Source organism: Babylonia areolata, chromosome 18, assembly GCF_041734735.1.
Source record: "Babylonia areolata isolate BAREFJ2019XMU chromosome 18, ASM4173473v1, whole genome shotgun sequence".
NCBI classification, from domain to species: domain Eukaryota; kingdom Metazoa; phylum Mollusca; class Gastropoda; order Neogastropoda; family Buccinidae; genus Babylonia; species Babylonia areolata.
Window position 1 is genome coordinate 21,080,344 of NC_134893.1, and position 14,754 is coordinate 21,095,097.

The 14,754-nt window shown below is 38.2% G+C and overlaps 1 protein-coding gene across 2 annotated transcripts in view; it reads left to right on the forward strand.

Moving 5' to 3' along the window:
- LOC143292560 (transmembrane 9 superfamily member 3-like) overlaps positions 1-13,319 on the forward strand; it is a 59,412-nt gene extending 46,093 nt beyond the window's left edge. For both annotated transcript variants that reach the window (XM_076602972.1, XM_076602973.1), the window contains exons 15-20: positions 1,362-1,501; positions 2,235-2,303; positions 3,680-3,826; positions 5,500-5,583; positions 6,292-6,368; positions 7,490-13,319. In XM_076602972.1, the coding sequence (XP_076459087.1) occupies positions 1,362-1,501; positions 2,235-2,303; positions 3,680-3,826; positions 5,500-5,583; positions 6,292-6,368; positions 7,490-7,557 (585 nt within the window). In that variant the 3' untranslated portion in view covers positions 7,558-13,319. The remainder of the gene's footprint in view (positions 1-1,361; positions 1,502-2,234; positions 2,304-3,679; positions 3,827-5,499; positions 5,584-6,291; positions 6,369-7,489) is intronic.
- The last annotated feature ends 1,435 nt before the right edge of the window (positions 13,320-14,754 follow it).

The window sequence follows — 14,754 nt, forward strand, 5'->3', positions numbered from 1 at the left end:
GCTCAGAAAGACGCCGGCCGCCATTGAACAAGGATTGCTGTTTCGCTTTACATTACACTTCTCTTTCTTCTATCCGCGAACTCATTCACGCATTGCATAAAGCAAACACAATAAAAATTTAAAATATAGATGATAAATAATTATTTCAGTCGGATAGTTTTTCACAAAATGAAATCAAATTTGAGAAAATGCACTTCAAAATTAGTCAATTTTTTTAGGTGTTCATAGGTTTCCCGGCATCGGCCATGGGGGCTGCCGCTACCTTATTATAGTCTGTTCATCTAAAATGATTACATTGGAATGCCTCTCTGTCTATTAACCCTTTGAGCCCTGAGTTTCTGAGCAATTTTAACCCTTCTGCCTGAGCTCCTGAGCCAAAATTTGCAAATAATTGGTATTAAACCCCTTGAGCCCTGACCACCGCTTTACCGGTGGCAGAGAAAAATGACATAATGCCCGGCCATCGGTTGAGTGGTGCGTAAACACTTGAAGCGTGCAGAGTCTCAACCTGGCCCATCAGGGCAGAAATCAGGGACAAAACGTGCAAGGAAACAACTGTACACAACGCAGCAAGTAATTGATATGCTTGATGATTTATCGGAAGTAGAGTATGACAATGATTATCTGATAGTGCGGTGGAATTCAAATCGGATGATTTTGCTACAGATAGTAATGTTGAAAATGAATCTGAGCATGCAGAATCAGTTGATCAAAGGAGGCGTGTCAGGTTGAGACTCTGCACACTTCATGGTAGAAATCGATCTTTTTTATCCAAAGCACATGCACAAAACACAGTGAGGGGGCCCGGCAATGTTGGTACTGTGTTAGCTGGCGTCGGAATATTACGGTTTTTCTGATTGGCTCTTCAATATAAGTCATCCAATAGCAAAATACGACACAAGTGTTTACGCACCGCTCAACTGGTGGCCAGGCATTATGCCACCCCTCCCCACCACCGGTAAACCGGTGGTCAGGGCTCAAAGGGTTAAGATGCACATATGCCCACCCGCATGAGCTTACATGTGCTCACAAACACACACACATGCACACACACAAAAGCGTGCACGCGCACACAACACAACACAACACACGCACACACACAAGCACACAGACACACACCACGCATGCATGCACACACGCATGGACACACTCTCTCATTCTGTCTCTCTCTTTGTGCATGCATGTGTGCATGGAAGCAGAACAAACAGGCATAAAAAAAATGTTGAAAATAGCATGCACTTAATGCACTATAACAACATTCGTTTTTTTCTAATAGAAGTGCAGTAGATTCAACACAGTTCCTCTCTCTAGAGGTCTGGTAAGATTTTTCATGCTTTCAAAAAACAGTGCTGTGTCATCAGGTGGCAGTGACGTGCATCTGCATCTTCGTCATCCTGCCCCTGAACTTGGTGGGCACAGTGCTGGGGCGGAACCTGGCTGGCACGCCCAACTACCCCTGCCGCATCAACGCTGTGCCCAGGCCCATCCCTGAGAAAAAATGGTTTGTCATAAGCCTTAATGGATGTATTTTCTTCTACGAAAGGCTGTCTACCAAAAGTGGTGGAAAAAACGTGTGACAAAAGTGTGCAACTTTCTTTGTTTTATTTGATTTGTTTGTGAGTGTGTATGTGTGTGTGTGTACGTGTTTGTTATTTTTATGAAAAAAACCAACCTTTTTCCTCTTTCGATTTATGTTTAATCCACATAGACTCATTTGTATGTCTGTATGTCTACCATGATGTGAAATTTTGAATAAAATATTTTGAAAAAAAAAAGCTCATTTTGCAGTTCTAGCACTGTGTGCTTGCGTGGGAGCATTTCCCTTAGCATAGGGGCTTCAATACTTACATTTCAGCTTCTGTTTACTTTTTTTTTTTATCACTGTTTTAGGAGCAAGACACTTTGGAACAGCTTCTTTTCACTAGCAATAAGCTGTTGAGTATTACAAAAATCAGTCACTCTTACCCAAGTGTTTGATTATGGGTGGAGGTTGTGTAGGGGTAGGGAGTGTTTGTTTTGTTTTTACTTTTATAAAAATATTTGGCTTCTCTGTCTGTAATGCTCTTAATTGATTATTTGAACCCAAAAGTGTTTTCTTTTTCTTTTTTTTCCCACAAGGAAAGAATATGGCTGATTGCCTTTGGGGGGCAGATAGCAGATATAAATAATATGTCCATCACATGTGCATGTGTGAATTACTTGATTGTCTTTATTGCAATATATGTAACTGACAGGTTCATGGAGCCATCGGTCATTGTGGTGCTGGGAGGAGTTCTGCCGTTTGGATCCATCTTCATTGAAATGTAAGGACTCTGTGCTGCTTCCGTGGCTGTTGTTTATTGTAAAATCCAATATTTGCCATGAAAAATATGTTTATTTTTTTGTACTATAGCTTTATGCACAAATATAACAAAGCAACATTCTAGCCCATTTCCTTTACTCAGTTTTTTCATCGACCACAAACGTGAAAGATTTTTGTGATAATGCCCAGAGCTTCCTAAATAATTATGATAATTCTGTGGTGATGTTCTCATAGGGAATAAACACTGTTCCACACTGGTACTCCAGATAAAACCAAAACATACATTGCTATTCCCACCCACCCCCCGCAGCCATCCCTCATACAGTGATTTGTATGATAAATTCAATGGTAATGATAATTTATGGAAAGGTTTGGCATCACTAGTTCAAACACCAAGTCTATAAAATGAGAAAGTTTATTGTAAACTGTACTTTGTAAAACAAGACTCACTTTTGATAAGAGGCGTTCTGTGATTCAGACCAGAGGTCTGTCTTCAGGAGTTGTTCATTTTCAGTTTGGCAATTTCAAAATTAACATCGTCCCTGAAGACAGACCTATGGTCTGAAACATTAGATGCTTCTTACCAAAAGTGACTCTTGTTTTACATCCTACAGTTTTTGTAAACTTTCTCCATTTGTTATTCTTGTAGACTCGGCAGTCATCTTTCAATTCATCATCTTACCAAGTCTATACTTAACTCTTCCACTGCCAGTCAATTTAGAGTGCAAAATTTTCTTGTGCCATAAACACAGAAAATATGGTGTCTCAGAATAGCTGGGGATTCCCCTTGTTATACGTAGAAAATATGGCCTATCCTTCCACTGAATATAAAGAGCAGTAGGTTAATAGATAACAGACCCATGATCTGTTCACCCTTCAGTGACATGGGTCCTCTACCTAGAGAACATGCTTATCCTAGGATGTCTTTTTCTCTTTTTATTTCTTTATGAGTACAACACAGCACATTTGTTATATTAAGTGCTTGTGTTTTGTGACAGATTGTAGATGAGGTGACTTCTGTTGTGTTTTTGTTACTGTCAGTAATTGGCAAATTATTGTGTTATTAGATTACATTCTTATCAAATTCTCATTAAATTTCTCTGTGTGTTTGTGTATTTCCACACTGCTGTCAGTGTGCATGCGAGTGTTGGTGTACACTTTAAAAAAAAAAAGGTTTAAAATTTTTTTATCTCAAACTTAAAAGTAGGCTTCAAGACCTGATGAGCACATTGGTTTTATGTTAAGATCAGGCATCTGCCTTTAAAATTTTGAAAAAAAAAAAAGTTTTACCAGCAAATGTGGTGTAGTATATATGGATCAGTCTGCTTCCTTTGACACCTTGAAACTGAAGCTGAAACTAAAACTTTGTGTGTGTAGGTATTTCATCTTCACCTCTTTCTGGGCCTACAAGATCTACTATGTGTATGGGTTCATGCTGCTGGTGTTTATCATTCTATCCATCGTCACCATCTGCGTCACCATCGTTTGCACGTACTTCCTGCTCAATGCTGAGGATTACAGATGGTAAGCAACCATAGTATTGATAATGATTATGATGATCATATTGATAATGATAGTATTAATAGTACCGATAATTTATGAATACCTTTCCATGTAAAACATGCCCAATATCATTCATCATTCAGCCCCGAAAACTGAGTATGGCTGCCTACAGGGCTGGGTAAAAACAGTCATACACTTAAAAGCCCACTCGTGTACATACGATTGAACATGGGAGTTGTAGCCCGTGAAGAAAGAAGAAGATTAATCATTCAATTGTACTGTACAATGTAAACATTGCTGTTTTGATTAAACATGCATTTAGACACTGAAATGAAAGTTGAACATTCGAACAAGCACTCAAACACTATGTTCATAGTCTTCACACACAAAATCATCACACACAACACAACATTTATCATACATAACGATGCTTAGGTAAATATCTGAATCGTGTCAATTGGCATAGGAAATGTGGGACAGTGGTTAGTCGTTGTGGCAGATTAAGTTAATCATAAGGACTTCCAGTCCAGTATTCACTAGCGATCAGGATTTGAGGTCCTGTTTCAGCTTAGTGGTGGTGTGTCCTCGGGGGAAAGTCACTTTACTCAATTTTCCCCAAATTCACCCAGAAGTGAAAGGGTACCTGACTTTGCTTTGGGTAGGTTATAAGCTAAATAAGAGGATTTGGCCCCTCCTTGCTGTGCTGAGCCCAGTATACAATGGATGTGAATTCACTGCCCTGATGGCCATTAAAGGCTAGGGGACCTTTGACCTTTTTTAAGTGAGGATTACAGACAGCAAGTCATCAAAGTGAGCATAAACAATTAAGTACAGGGCAGCAGCTGTGTGTAGTCAGATGAACCCATTTCAACCAGCATATTGCATCCCTTGTGATGTCAGTTTGTACTGGTGGAGGCTGCGGAACAAGGAAATCATGCCTCAAACCCTTCTTTCGGTTCTGGTGCATCAATGCCAGTTTGTCTCATTATGAAAGATTGTAAGTCTGCCAGTGTTTCCAGTGACCTACAACACACAACTAGTGCCTGACACAAGAGTATTTACTTAACACAGACAGTGTAACGAGGAACTCTATTGTTTCAAGACCAGCTTTCATTTCTGTTTTGTTTGGTCTGTATCATATTGTGTATTGTACTTCAGTTACAACAAATTTCTTTGCTAGAAATTCAGACTGCTCTCCCCAGAGAGTACATCGCTATACTTTGGCGTTGCCCCCACTCATTGTTTTTCTTGTTTTTCTTTTCTCATAAGCACCACGCATTTGCGTGTGTGTTATTAACAGATGTGTTGAGTTTCTGCTGAAGTGCTTGATCACATTCTTCAGTGTGTACTTTCACAGGAAATCCAATTACCTTTTCTTGTTTGAACAATAGGAAGTATTTTGATTGTAAGACTGTTCTGCATTTATTGGTTACACAAAAGATACTGATGAACTTAATTTTTTTAACAAAAGTATACTGACAGGCAAATGGTGCTGTGATTCTTTGTCCTGAAATACATTGATGAAATTGAAGTACTTTCAGTGTTGTGCAAGAGCAGTATATTGATGGAATAAAATTGGCGTGTTTATCATTTACGGATAAGTAGGCTGATAAGAATTATAGCTGTTAAAGGTTAGGTTATTGTTTTTTGTTGTTGTTTTTTGTAACAAAAGATGTATGACGATGACCGTGCAGGCAGTGGACAAGCTTTCTGGCAGCAGGATCTACAGCTGGCTATGTGTACATGTACTCCTTCTACTACTTCTTCTTCAAAACAAAGTGAGGAGCCTTCACCTTACTGCTTTTGTATTGCTGCTGTTTGAAAGGCTTTGGATCAGTCACCGTTTGTTTGATTTTATTTACATTTGAATGTGCTCTCTGTTTTTTTTGTGTGTTTTTTTTTTTTTTTAACATTAAAAAAAAAATGTGTATTTGCTCTGCATATAGAATTATATGGATTTTGTTCTCTGTTTTATGTCATATGATATAGATTTGCTGTGAGTCTCTTATACTTTCTGCTTGCACCTTTAAAAAGATTCAAATGAAAAAGAAAAGAACCCCCCACCCCTCAACTCCAAAAACAGGTATATATTGGATCAGTTGCCTGAGAGAATGTTCATAAACTTGATTAGTAAAAGGAGAACATGTGTTTGTTTGTTAAGTCACAAAAATTGAAATAGAAATTTATCTCTTTTTTTTTCTGGTCCCCTTTTACCAATGAAATTGGAAATATAAAATTTGGAACCATTGGGTGTTTTGCCTTGGAATAGTAACAGTGATGTTTTTGCTTTGTGGATGCAGAAATCACCCTTTTTAAAGTACTGATGTTGATAAAGGATATCTCTTACTTTCTTAACCATGTCACTAAAAAAAAAAATTAAAAAAATTAGATGCAAACATCAGCTTTGTTTTTTGATTTGATAGGTAATAGTGAAGGATACATCTCACAGTGTGAAAATTAACCTGTTGTTTTATTGTGTTGTGCAGAATGTATGGGCTGTTTCAAACCACCTTCTACTTTGGTTACATGGCTCTCTTCAGTTTAGCTCTGGGAATCATGTGTGGTAAGTGGGCAGTCATCAGTCTTTGAGAATTATGTTCCTTCCTATGTCATTATTTACCACTGTCTGTGTTCAAGGCATCAGGAAAAAGTAACAGCAGATGCAGATTATTAGTCATCTTGAAGAAAATTTGTAAACATAAGGGTGATGTAAAGATGTACTGTTCATACAGCATGATCATGTTGTCACTTTGACTAACTGTCGTGGCATAGAGGCTGACATCACACACCGAATGACTTAGTGTGCTGAATACCACTGTTGGATTACTTGGTCCCCAAATATTACCTGTGGTTGAGTGTGCCTTGGGCATCAGTGGGAAGGCTTGGATCCTATTGCACCCTCCACTTTACAGTGACTGGTGGTCTGTCTGGAATGTCAGGTTTAGTGAGGACGAGAAAAGATCACAGTCTTGTCATGGATCCTCCAGCTGAATTGCTGTGTACAGCTCATTCACATAAGTCAACATGAAACAAAAGTTTTAGGAAAAGTGTTAATTTCCTTGTAACATGATGCGCTGTGCTTGGGGAAAAGGCTAATTGTGTGGAGTTATTGAAGCTTAACAGTGACTACTGAACTTTGTGTAAGAAAGACTTAACGTTGCATTGTGGGGAACAGTTCAAAGATGGGCAAACGGTTAGTGTTATTAAAATTTTCACTGTTGACCTTAAAGTGTGATGGATGTGTGTGTACAATGCAAGCGTGGATGTAAGTTGATTATGTGCACATATTGTTTGAATTTGTATGTAAGCACGCTGAACCAAGGGCAAGGCGCTTTGTAAATATCTGTCATTATTATTGCTATTATTCTTGTACACATAGATACACATGCTGTACTTTGCTGAATTATAAACACATATAAAAAGACCAACACTGAATGATGTGTGTGTGTGATCTCTATATAACATCAATGACCACTGCTTTGGTGTAGTGAGTTTCACTTTGAAAGATATTTTGCTGAAAATGCACATTCAAATGCTTATAGTTTTGTGTGTACATCAGATCTGTGTATGTTTGTGTGTGTGTGTGTGTGTGTGTCTGTGTGTGTGTCCATGTTATGCAAGAGGACACAGACAATACCAAAGTATATATTTTCACCCACCTTATTTTGCTGCCTTATTTTGCAGGGACCATAGGCTATGCCGGAACCAATGTGTTTGTGAGGAAGATCTACTCCACCGTGAAAATTGACTAAAAAACAACAACCTTGCTCTCCTCCACTGCAGAAGCATTTGTGTGCTTGCAGCCACTTGTGCTTCAGTGTGGCTGTGAGTGTTGCTACTACTCTGTACTGCAGGAGGCAAAGACACGGCAACTGCCATCTTCACTGTGACTACTTTTCTGACACCTGTTTATCATAACGTCAGATTACCTGCTGCAGTCTGGACCATCTGTTTAGGGGGTGAGGGAGAGGAAGGGTTTGGGGGAGGGTTATGGTGCATTCTGAGAAACAGTAGCAGGCTGCAGTCTTGAGCACTCTTCGTTTTATTATTTTATGGCTTATCTCTTAGAACCAGCCTTCATCAAGCATTTTTGTTGTTTGTTTTGTATTGTTTGTTTTGAACAACAACAACAACAAAAAAAGCAATATTGATCTGCTGCTGTGATGTCTATGGTTTGATTTAAGTTGGGAGCAGTGGGTGTCTCATAGGTCTTTTTAACACACTCACATGAGAACCTGTGGCTGATGACTTGAGCATTGCTTTGTCTTTTGCTTGGAATTTTTTTGTTTTGTTTGTTTGTTTGGAGGGATAGGCAAGTTAAGATTTTGATGTATCCAATGGCAGGTGAACCATGTTGAAGTTGTGTTGTCTTCTCTGTATGGAAAGCTGACCTGGAGGGGGTGTTGTCTCCAGCATTATCACAAGGGGGAAGGGCACTAACTGTGTCGTTGTTGCTGCATATAAGGCAGGTGACACTAATTGTCTCCTGCTGTCTGTGTTAAACTTCTGTTACTGTTTGTCACAACAGATTTCTCTGAGAATTCGTGGCTGCTCTCCCCGAAATGACAGTGTTGAAACCTCTTCTTTCTTTTTTTTTGTTTAAGTATATTTTGCTACCAAAGTATATTCTCGTACACAATTTTGCCAGGGACGATTCTATCATGTACGTTAAGTGCATGCTGCACATCGGACCTCGTTTTATTATCTCATCCGCATGGTTACCACCCAGGAGGGGGAATGAGAATTCTGGTCCTTATGTGGGACATTTGTTTCCTCGTTAGACCACCGCTACACTCTCCACAATTCACCAGTTTGAATATAGAACATGGATTTCCTTTCTGTTTCGTTTTCATCCTTTCTTGTCCACTGTCTTAAGTTTATTTCAAAGCAGGTGACAGCTTTTATACATTGATAGACCCATTGATAGACCCATGAAAGCTTTTCTTGAGAAAAATGCTTGAGGTAAGCCCTGTTATGATTTCTTTAACTCATTGGGGGATATTAATGAAGTAAATAGATGCCATAAACAAATTACAAAAAAGGAAAAAGAAAAAAAAGGAAAATTGTCTTTGTGTGAATGTGAAATGTTTTGATTTGTTCAACACATTTAGGAATGTTTATGAATGAATATATAATTATAGTGGGCTTTTTTGTTGTTGTTTAGTTTTCATCAAGCAAATTTTGTCTTGTGTTATAATGTGAACAAAATTAACAGATGATAACAGGGAAACAATTACTGTTGTGGAGAATTGCTGGCGTGCCTGTGAGGTTTGCTACAATGTGTACATATGGAGCTGTTTTGTTTGGATGTCACATCTGAATGTGTCATGTGAATTTTTGTGAACTCAGGCATGAAATCTCAACAGATAGCAATCGTTGGTTAGGAATGAAGCGATAAGCAATATGTGTTGTACAGATGTTTTGGTGGGGTTTGTTTTATTTGGATGAGATGCTGCTGAATATTTACTTGGAAGTTCAGAAGAATCACAGAGATGAGAGAGAAAAAATCTGACAGTTTTAACGGTTTTTAACTTGTCGAAAGAAATTGCACAAAAATAATGTTTGGGAACAGTTGTATGCTATGCCTGTCTTTCTCTCTTTTATGTCTAGCTTTTATTGTGTATTCCTGTCCTTTGTCTCTGTCTCTGTCTGTCTCTCTCTCTCTTTCGCCACACAAACTATGATATGAATAAGCTGAGTGGTTCTTAGTGAGAATGAAATTGTGTTTGTGTAGGAAAAAGGTTTTGAGTGCCAAGTGATTTCAGATTTGTTTGAAACATACTGTTATGAGTGGAGGGTTGATTACTGGTTTTATGATTGGTTGTGAAGGTTGATAATAATGAAGAGCTTGTGTCTTCAAGTGAATTGAAAGTTGTCTGGTTCTGGATTTTGGATCACAACAGAGGATATGGACTTGCAATGCAGATGTTTATTAGACTTACCACTGATAAATTATCAGACTTGTAATTGGGAGGAAATCTTATGTTTTTTTAGATGGGGGATGGAGAGTGTTGTGAATGGACAATTCTCATAACTTATTTGTTCACATAGAGGATAAATAGATGAAATAAAAAATCCATAAAAAGGAGTGGAAACCTATTTTGGGACCTGACTGATCTTCAAGTACGGAAGTACACTAGATGAAGAATCCAGGATTCAAAGTTGTGATAAAAGTACACCTCTGCGATGTGCCAAATGAATGAAGGGGTGAATGGGGGAAAAATGTAATGTGTCTAAATGTATATTCAGATGTTGCAAAGTTAATAGCCATAATTTTTTTTCTTTCTTACTAATTGAATGACTGGATTTTAAAGGAAAAACCATAATGACTAAGATTATTTTTTTTAAAGAAAGAATGTTAGGAATTTAATGACTGTATGTTAATAAAAGGGAAAATGTTATAACCTTAATGACTTTAGTTAAAATGGAAAATGTTTGAACCAGATCGGTATTTTTTCTTAAATTGATAGACTGTTTTCCTCCTAGAGTGGACCTTGAGCAGTTTTGGGGGCTGGTGTTTCACTAGAGACAGCAACATAATGCCATGTGCAGCAGATGTATGGATTAAAAGAAAGAAAGAAAAAAAACCAGCAGCAAGTGGTATTCACCAGCTAAGATGCTGTGAAATGTGCTTCCTTGAAATTCAAATAAATCTGGGAAAGATCCTGAGCAATTATCAGTTGTCCCCAGCTTACTTAACTCCTGTTCATACACAGTGGTGACATGCTTACCCACGGAGAGTAGCCTAAATTTCACATAAAGAAACTGACATCAACAGCAAAAAAAAGAAGAAAAAAAAGTAATAATGAAAAAAACATCCATGCAGTCTGCTGACCTTGTGGTCAAGAAAATAACATGTTTGTGCCGTATATTCCTAACTTACATCTGTGGGATTGGAGTACTGAAATTCTGTTCATAATCAATAATGGATCTTATGTTTTCTAAATTCTGGTTCAGGTTTGAATAACCAAAGTATGCTCTCAGTTGTCATAAAACGCAAAGTTTTGTTTGTCTTATACGTACAGTTTTTGTTTGTTGTAACCACAAAGCTTTGCCACATTCCGCTGGTTGCAGTTGGAAACCAGAAGTCAGATAGTGAATGAGCAGATTGTAAGAGAACGCAGCAGACCAAAATGGTGACAAAATATATGATGAGAAGATGCATGCCATGCTTTTTAGACAGGATTTTGTTGAATGAAAGCATCCGCTTATCAAGGGTTCCTTTGGCTGAAAGAAGATAGGTTGTGTTGCTTTTTATGTGCCTACTTTTATCCATTTTCAGTCAAAAATTTGGCTTAGATTTTCCTTTTTTTGTGTGTTTACAGCTTCCAAGCATTATTTTTCAGATTCTAGTTTGTATTGGTATACTTTTGTGTCTTTTTTTTTTTTTTTCGTGTGGACCTGTTGGTTGCTTACTTTGGTTTCAGTCTCTTTGAAGTGAATGTTACCAGGTGTGTGTGTGTGTGTTAAAATCCTGGCTGCAGGAAAACAGCAAATGAATCTGATTATCTAGAAAAGAAAAATAAAGTGGAAAGGGATGAAATAAGTACCAAATAAAGTCTTGTGAATCTATCTCTGCGATATTCTAGCAGGATAGTTCGCTCCAATTGAATTTGGTTCTTTTGGCTTCCAGTGATCAGGAACTTGTTCCATAGCTGTCTTTTTTTTTTTTCTTTAGCTTGAAGTTTAGCCTAATTCTTGATAGTGATGTGTGTTTGTATATGTATTGGTGTGTATTTTTGTGTGACAGAGTTTAAATTTTGAAGAAAAAAAAAAAAGGTTTTCTTCATGTACATTGTTGTGAATATCTTCATCTGCATTTTGCTGAATATTACTACAGTACATTGACTAATAAATTGATGTATCTGATCTGTAAATTTAGAAAATGACTAAGTGGTAACCTGATGTAGTGGTAACCTGGTGCAAATGTGTGATACGTGATTGTGATTTGGTGAAATTTGACGTTATTTTGTAAGTGGTTTGCTGACTTGAAAAGAGGGTTTTTTTGTTTGTTTTTTTCATTAATAATTAAGTTGTGCAGTTTTGATGTCAGAATTGCTTGTGGACATGTTTGGTTTTGATGGCTACGAACATTGCTTTTGTGTCTTTCTGCCTCTTTCAAACCGTCTTTTGTCATTAAGATGTCTTGTTTACTGTGACTAAGGGAAATAGATCTCCCCTTATATATATATTTTTTTTAAAGTTTTGTATTATTCCTAATTTTTTATTTTCATCCAGTCATTGGGGATTTAAATTTTAAGTATGTTGAAAATGTTGTACATACGAAAAGTGTGTCTTACTGTGAGGTTTGTAATGTTCCAGTTATTGGATCTTGATATCATTTTGTCTGCACTTGTCTGTGGTGTAACATCATGTATGCGTTTCTTTTCTTTTTTTTCCTGGTTTCAGATTGTTGAAGATTTGATGTTCAGGGTAGTAGGTTGATGTGAAATGCAGCAGATTCCATTCTGACAGGGTGTGCCATGGCACATACCTCACTGTTGACTGACCCAGTGTAGCGGATCAGCACTCTGTTAGCCCAGAAATGAACCAACACAAAAGGAACACTCACCCATTGTTTCCTAGTGAGATTAGTGTTCTGGCAGTACTGGTGGACCTGTTCCTCCTGCTTGTGCCCAGACTGACTCCCTTCATGAGAAGGTCAGATACTGACACATGTTCAGGTTACCGTCATGTGTCACAGTGTGAAGTACTCAAACAACCAAAGTATATCTATATCCAAAGTATGGTCAGCTGGAAATGGCAGGACCAAAGCACAGCTGCAGCTGTACCTGTGGTGATTATGGTGGCTGATTCCTGGTATGTGAGGATCAGGAGTGTTACTCAGTCCCTTCCTGCCTGCCTACTTGCATATAATACATGAGACAAGAGTTTGGTCCAGGGTGCACTGACCTTTCACTCCACTGTTGATAGGGGAACTCTGTACTGGGAGAATGGGGCAGGCTGTATCCAGTCAATGTCTGTTAGTATTAAACTGTGGGACAAACTTGTTGCAATGACAGGTGTCTGCAGTCTCTTTGTCCAGCATATCATGGGTTTCTAAAAGAGTCTAGCCTTCATTCATTTTTGTGTTGACATTTGTGTGAGCACAGATTTTTTGGGTGATGTGGTGCTTTTGCGGGTGTTTGTTGACTAAATGATTATTCATCTAGAAATATATAGTATTTATTTCATGTACTTGAGCAGATATATCTTTAAAAAAAAAAAAGTTTTAAATTGATCACAGAATGTCTGTTTGCATGTTTGTGGGCTAGTATGTCTTGTGTGTGTGTGTGTGTGAAGTGTTGGTGACTTGTCAGTCACGGTGGTGACTTGGGAGAGGACTGGGTATCACTATCATCCAGGATGTCGGCACGCACCTTACATTCAGATGAGGGTTGTTTTTTTTTTTGGTTTTTTTTTTTAGTATAATTATCATTCTTGTACATAGTTCCTGGCAAAACTTTCATTGTAAACTATGCTAATAAAATGATCAAAGAAAGTATTGGCTTCAGGGAGGTGTGTTGTGTTTCATTTCTTCAGAAATGGGACGACTATGGCTGCTTTGTCTTTTTGTTGTGCTTGAAACACTGGTCACCTGTGTCTGGTTTGAATGGTGCCTGAGAACCACTCATTGTATGGAAGTGGCATCGTTCCCTGCCTTTGTTTTTGCCCTGCATAATAGAAGTTAAGGGTTACCATTTGGTCGTGTGTTTTTTTTCACACATCTGCAAACAAAAGTGCCCAATCACCTGGTGTCAGATGTCCATGTGTGTGTTGACAAGGCAAGTGGTATAGGAATGAAACATGGTAGGGTAATAGTTATGACTGACCTTTCTAGTCATCCCTTTCCTGACGTAGGTCAAGGTCATCACTTGAAGAAATAGAAAAAGCTTGAAAGAGCTTAAATCACTTGACACCCAGTGTTTTTCGAATTTGGTATATTGACTACAGTCATGCCAGTGTCAACATGCCTTCCAGCAAAATTTTATCTCAGAGATCAAGGTTATAACATGGCATATGCTGCAGGAAAAGTTTGTTGGTGAAAGAGAGATAAGGTCTTGCATCCAGTCTTCTTCAGTGTTAGTGCTGCGTTTGTTCATCTGTGATCTTGAAGACTTTTCTCAATGTGTGATGGAGGCTTTATAAAAGAAACAAGGTGGAGTATGGATGGTCAGGGCAGTGGCGTCTCAGCTGACATACACTTGTTCTTCAGCACTGCTTTTAACACACTTTGCAATCCGCAGAGAGAGAGAGAGAAACACAACCAGCTAGCATGCTAGCATGTGACCCTCATCACACACGTTTTTTTGTCTGAGAGAGAGCAAATTCTGAATCAGTTTCTAAGGATATTAGACAAGCACTTGTGCGCTTTTTTTCATCCATGCCGTCCCCGCCGTAAATAGGGTTCACACTGCAATTACTAAAATGATAAAGACGTAAGCATGATGGTTATAAAAATTGAAAGAGAAAATAAATACATCAAAATATGAGAATAATTTTGTTGGGTTTGGAAAGGACGAGAGAAGAAAAGCATGCATACACAATTGCATGAAATGGGAATAATGTATACAATCAAATTACAGACAACTTTGAATAGTGAGAGAGGCAGAATGATATGCTGTGTTTTGGTTACTTTAGGTTGATTTGGGTTCATTTGGTTCTTTCTTTTTGTTTCAATGCCCGTTTCAATGCAGTGTTGTGCAGTGTTTTGTATGAGATGACAAAACGAGGTCTCATGTCAACGATGCACTTTGTGCACCTGAAAGGGCCTGTGGCAACAAGAGAGTAGTCCCTGTCCAAAGTCTGTAGAAAATAAACTGTACGAGTAATACGCATATCCATCACACGCTTGCAGAAACAAAAGAACCACCAGATGCGTACCCCATGGAGAGCATGAAACCGAAAAGAAAAAAAACCAAATAAACAAACAAAACAAAACGACCCTG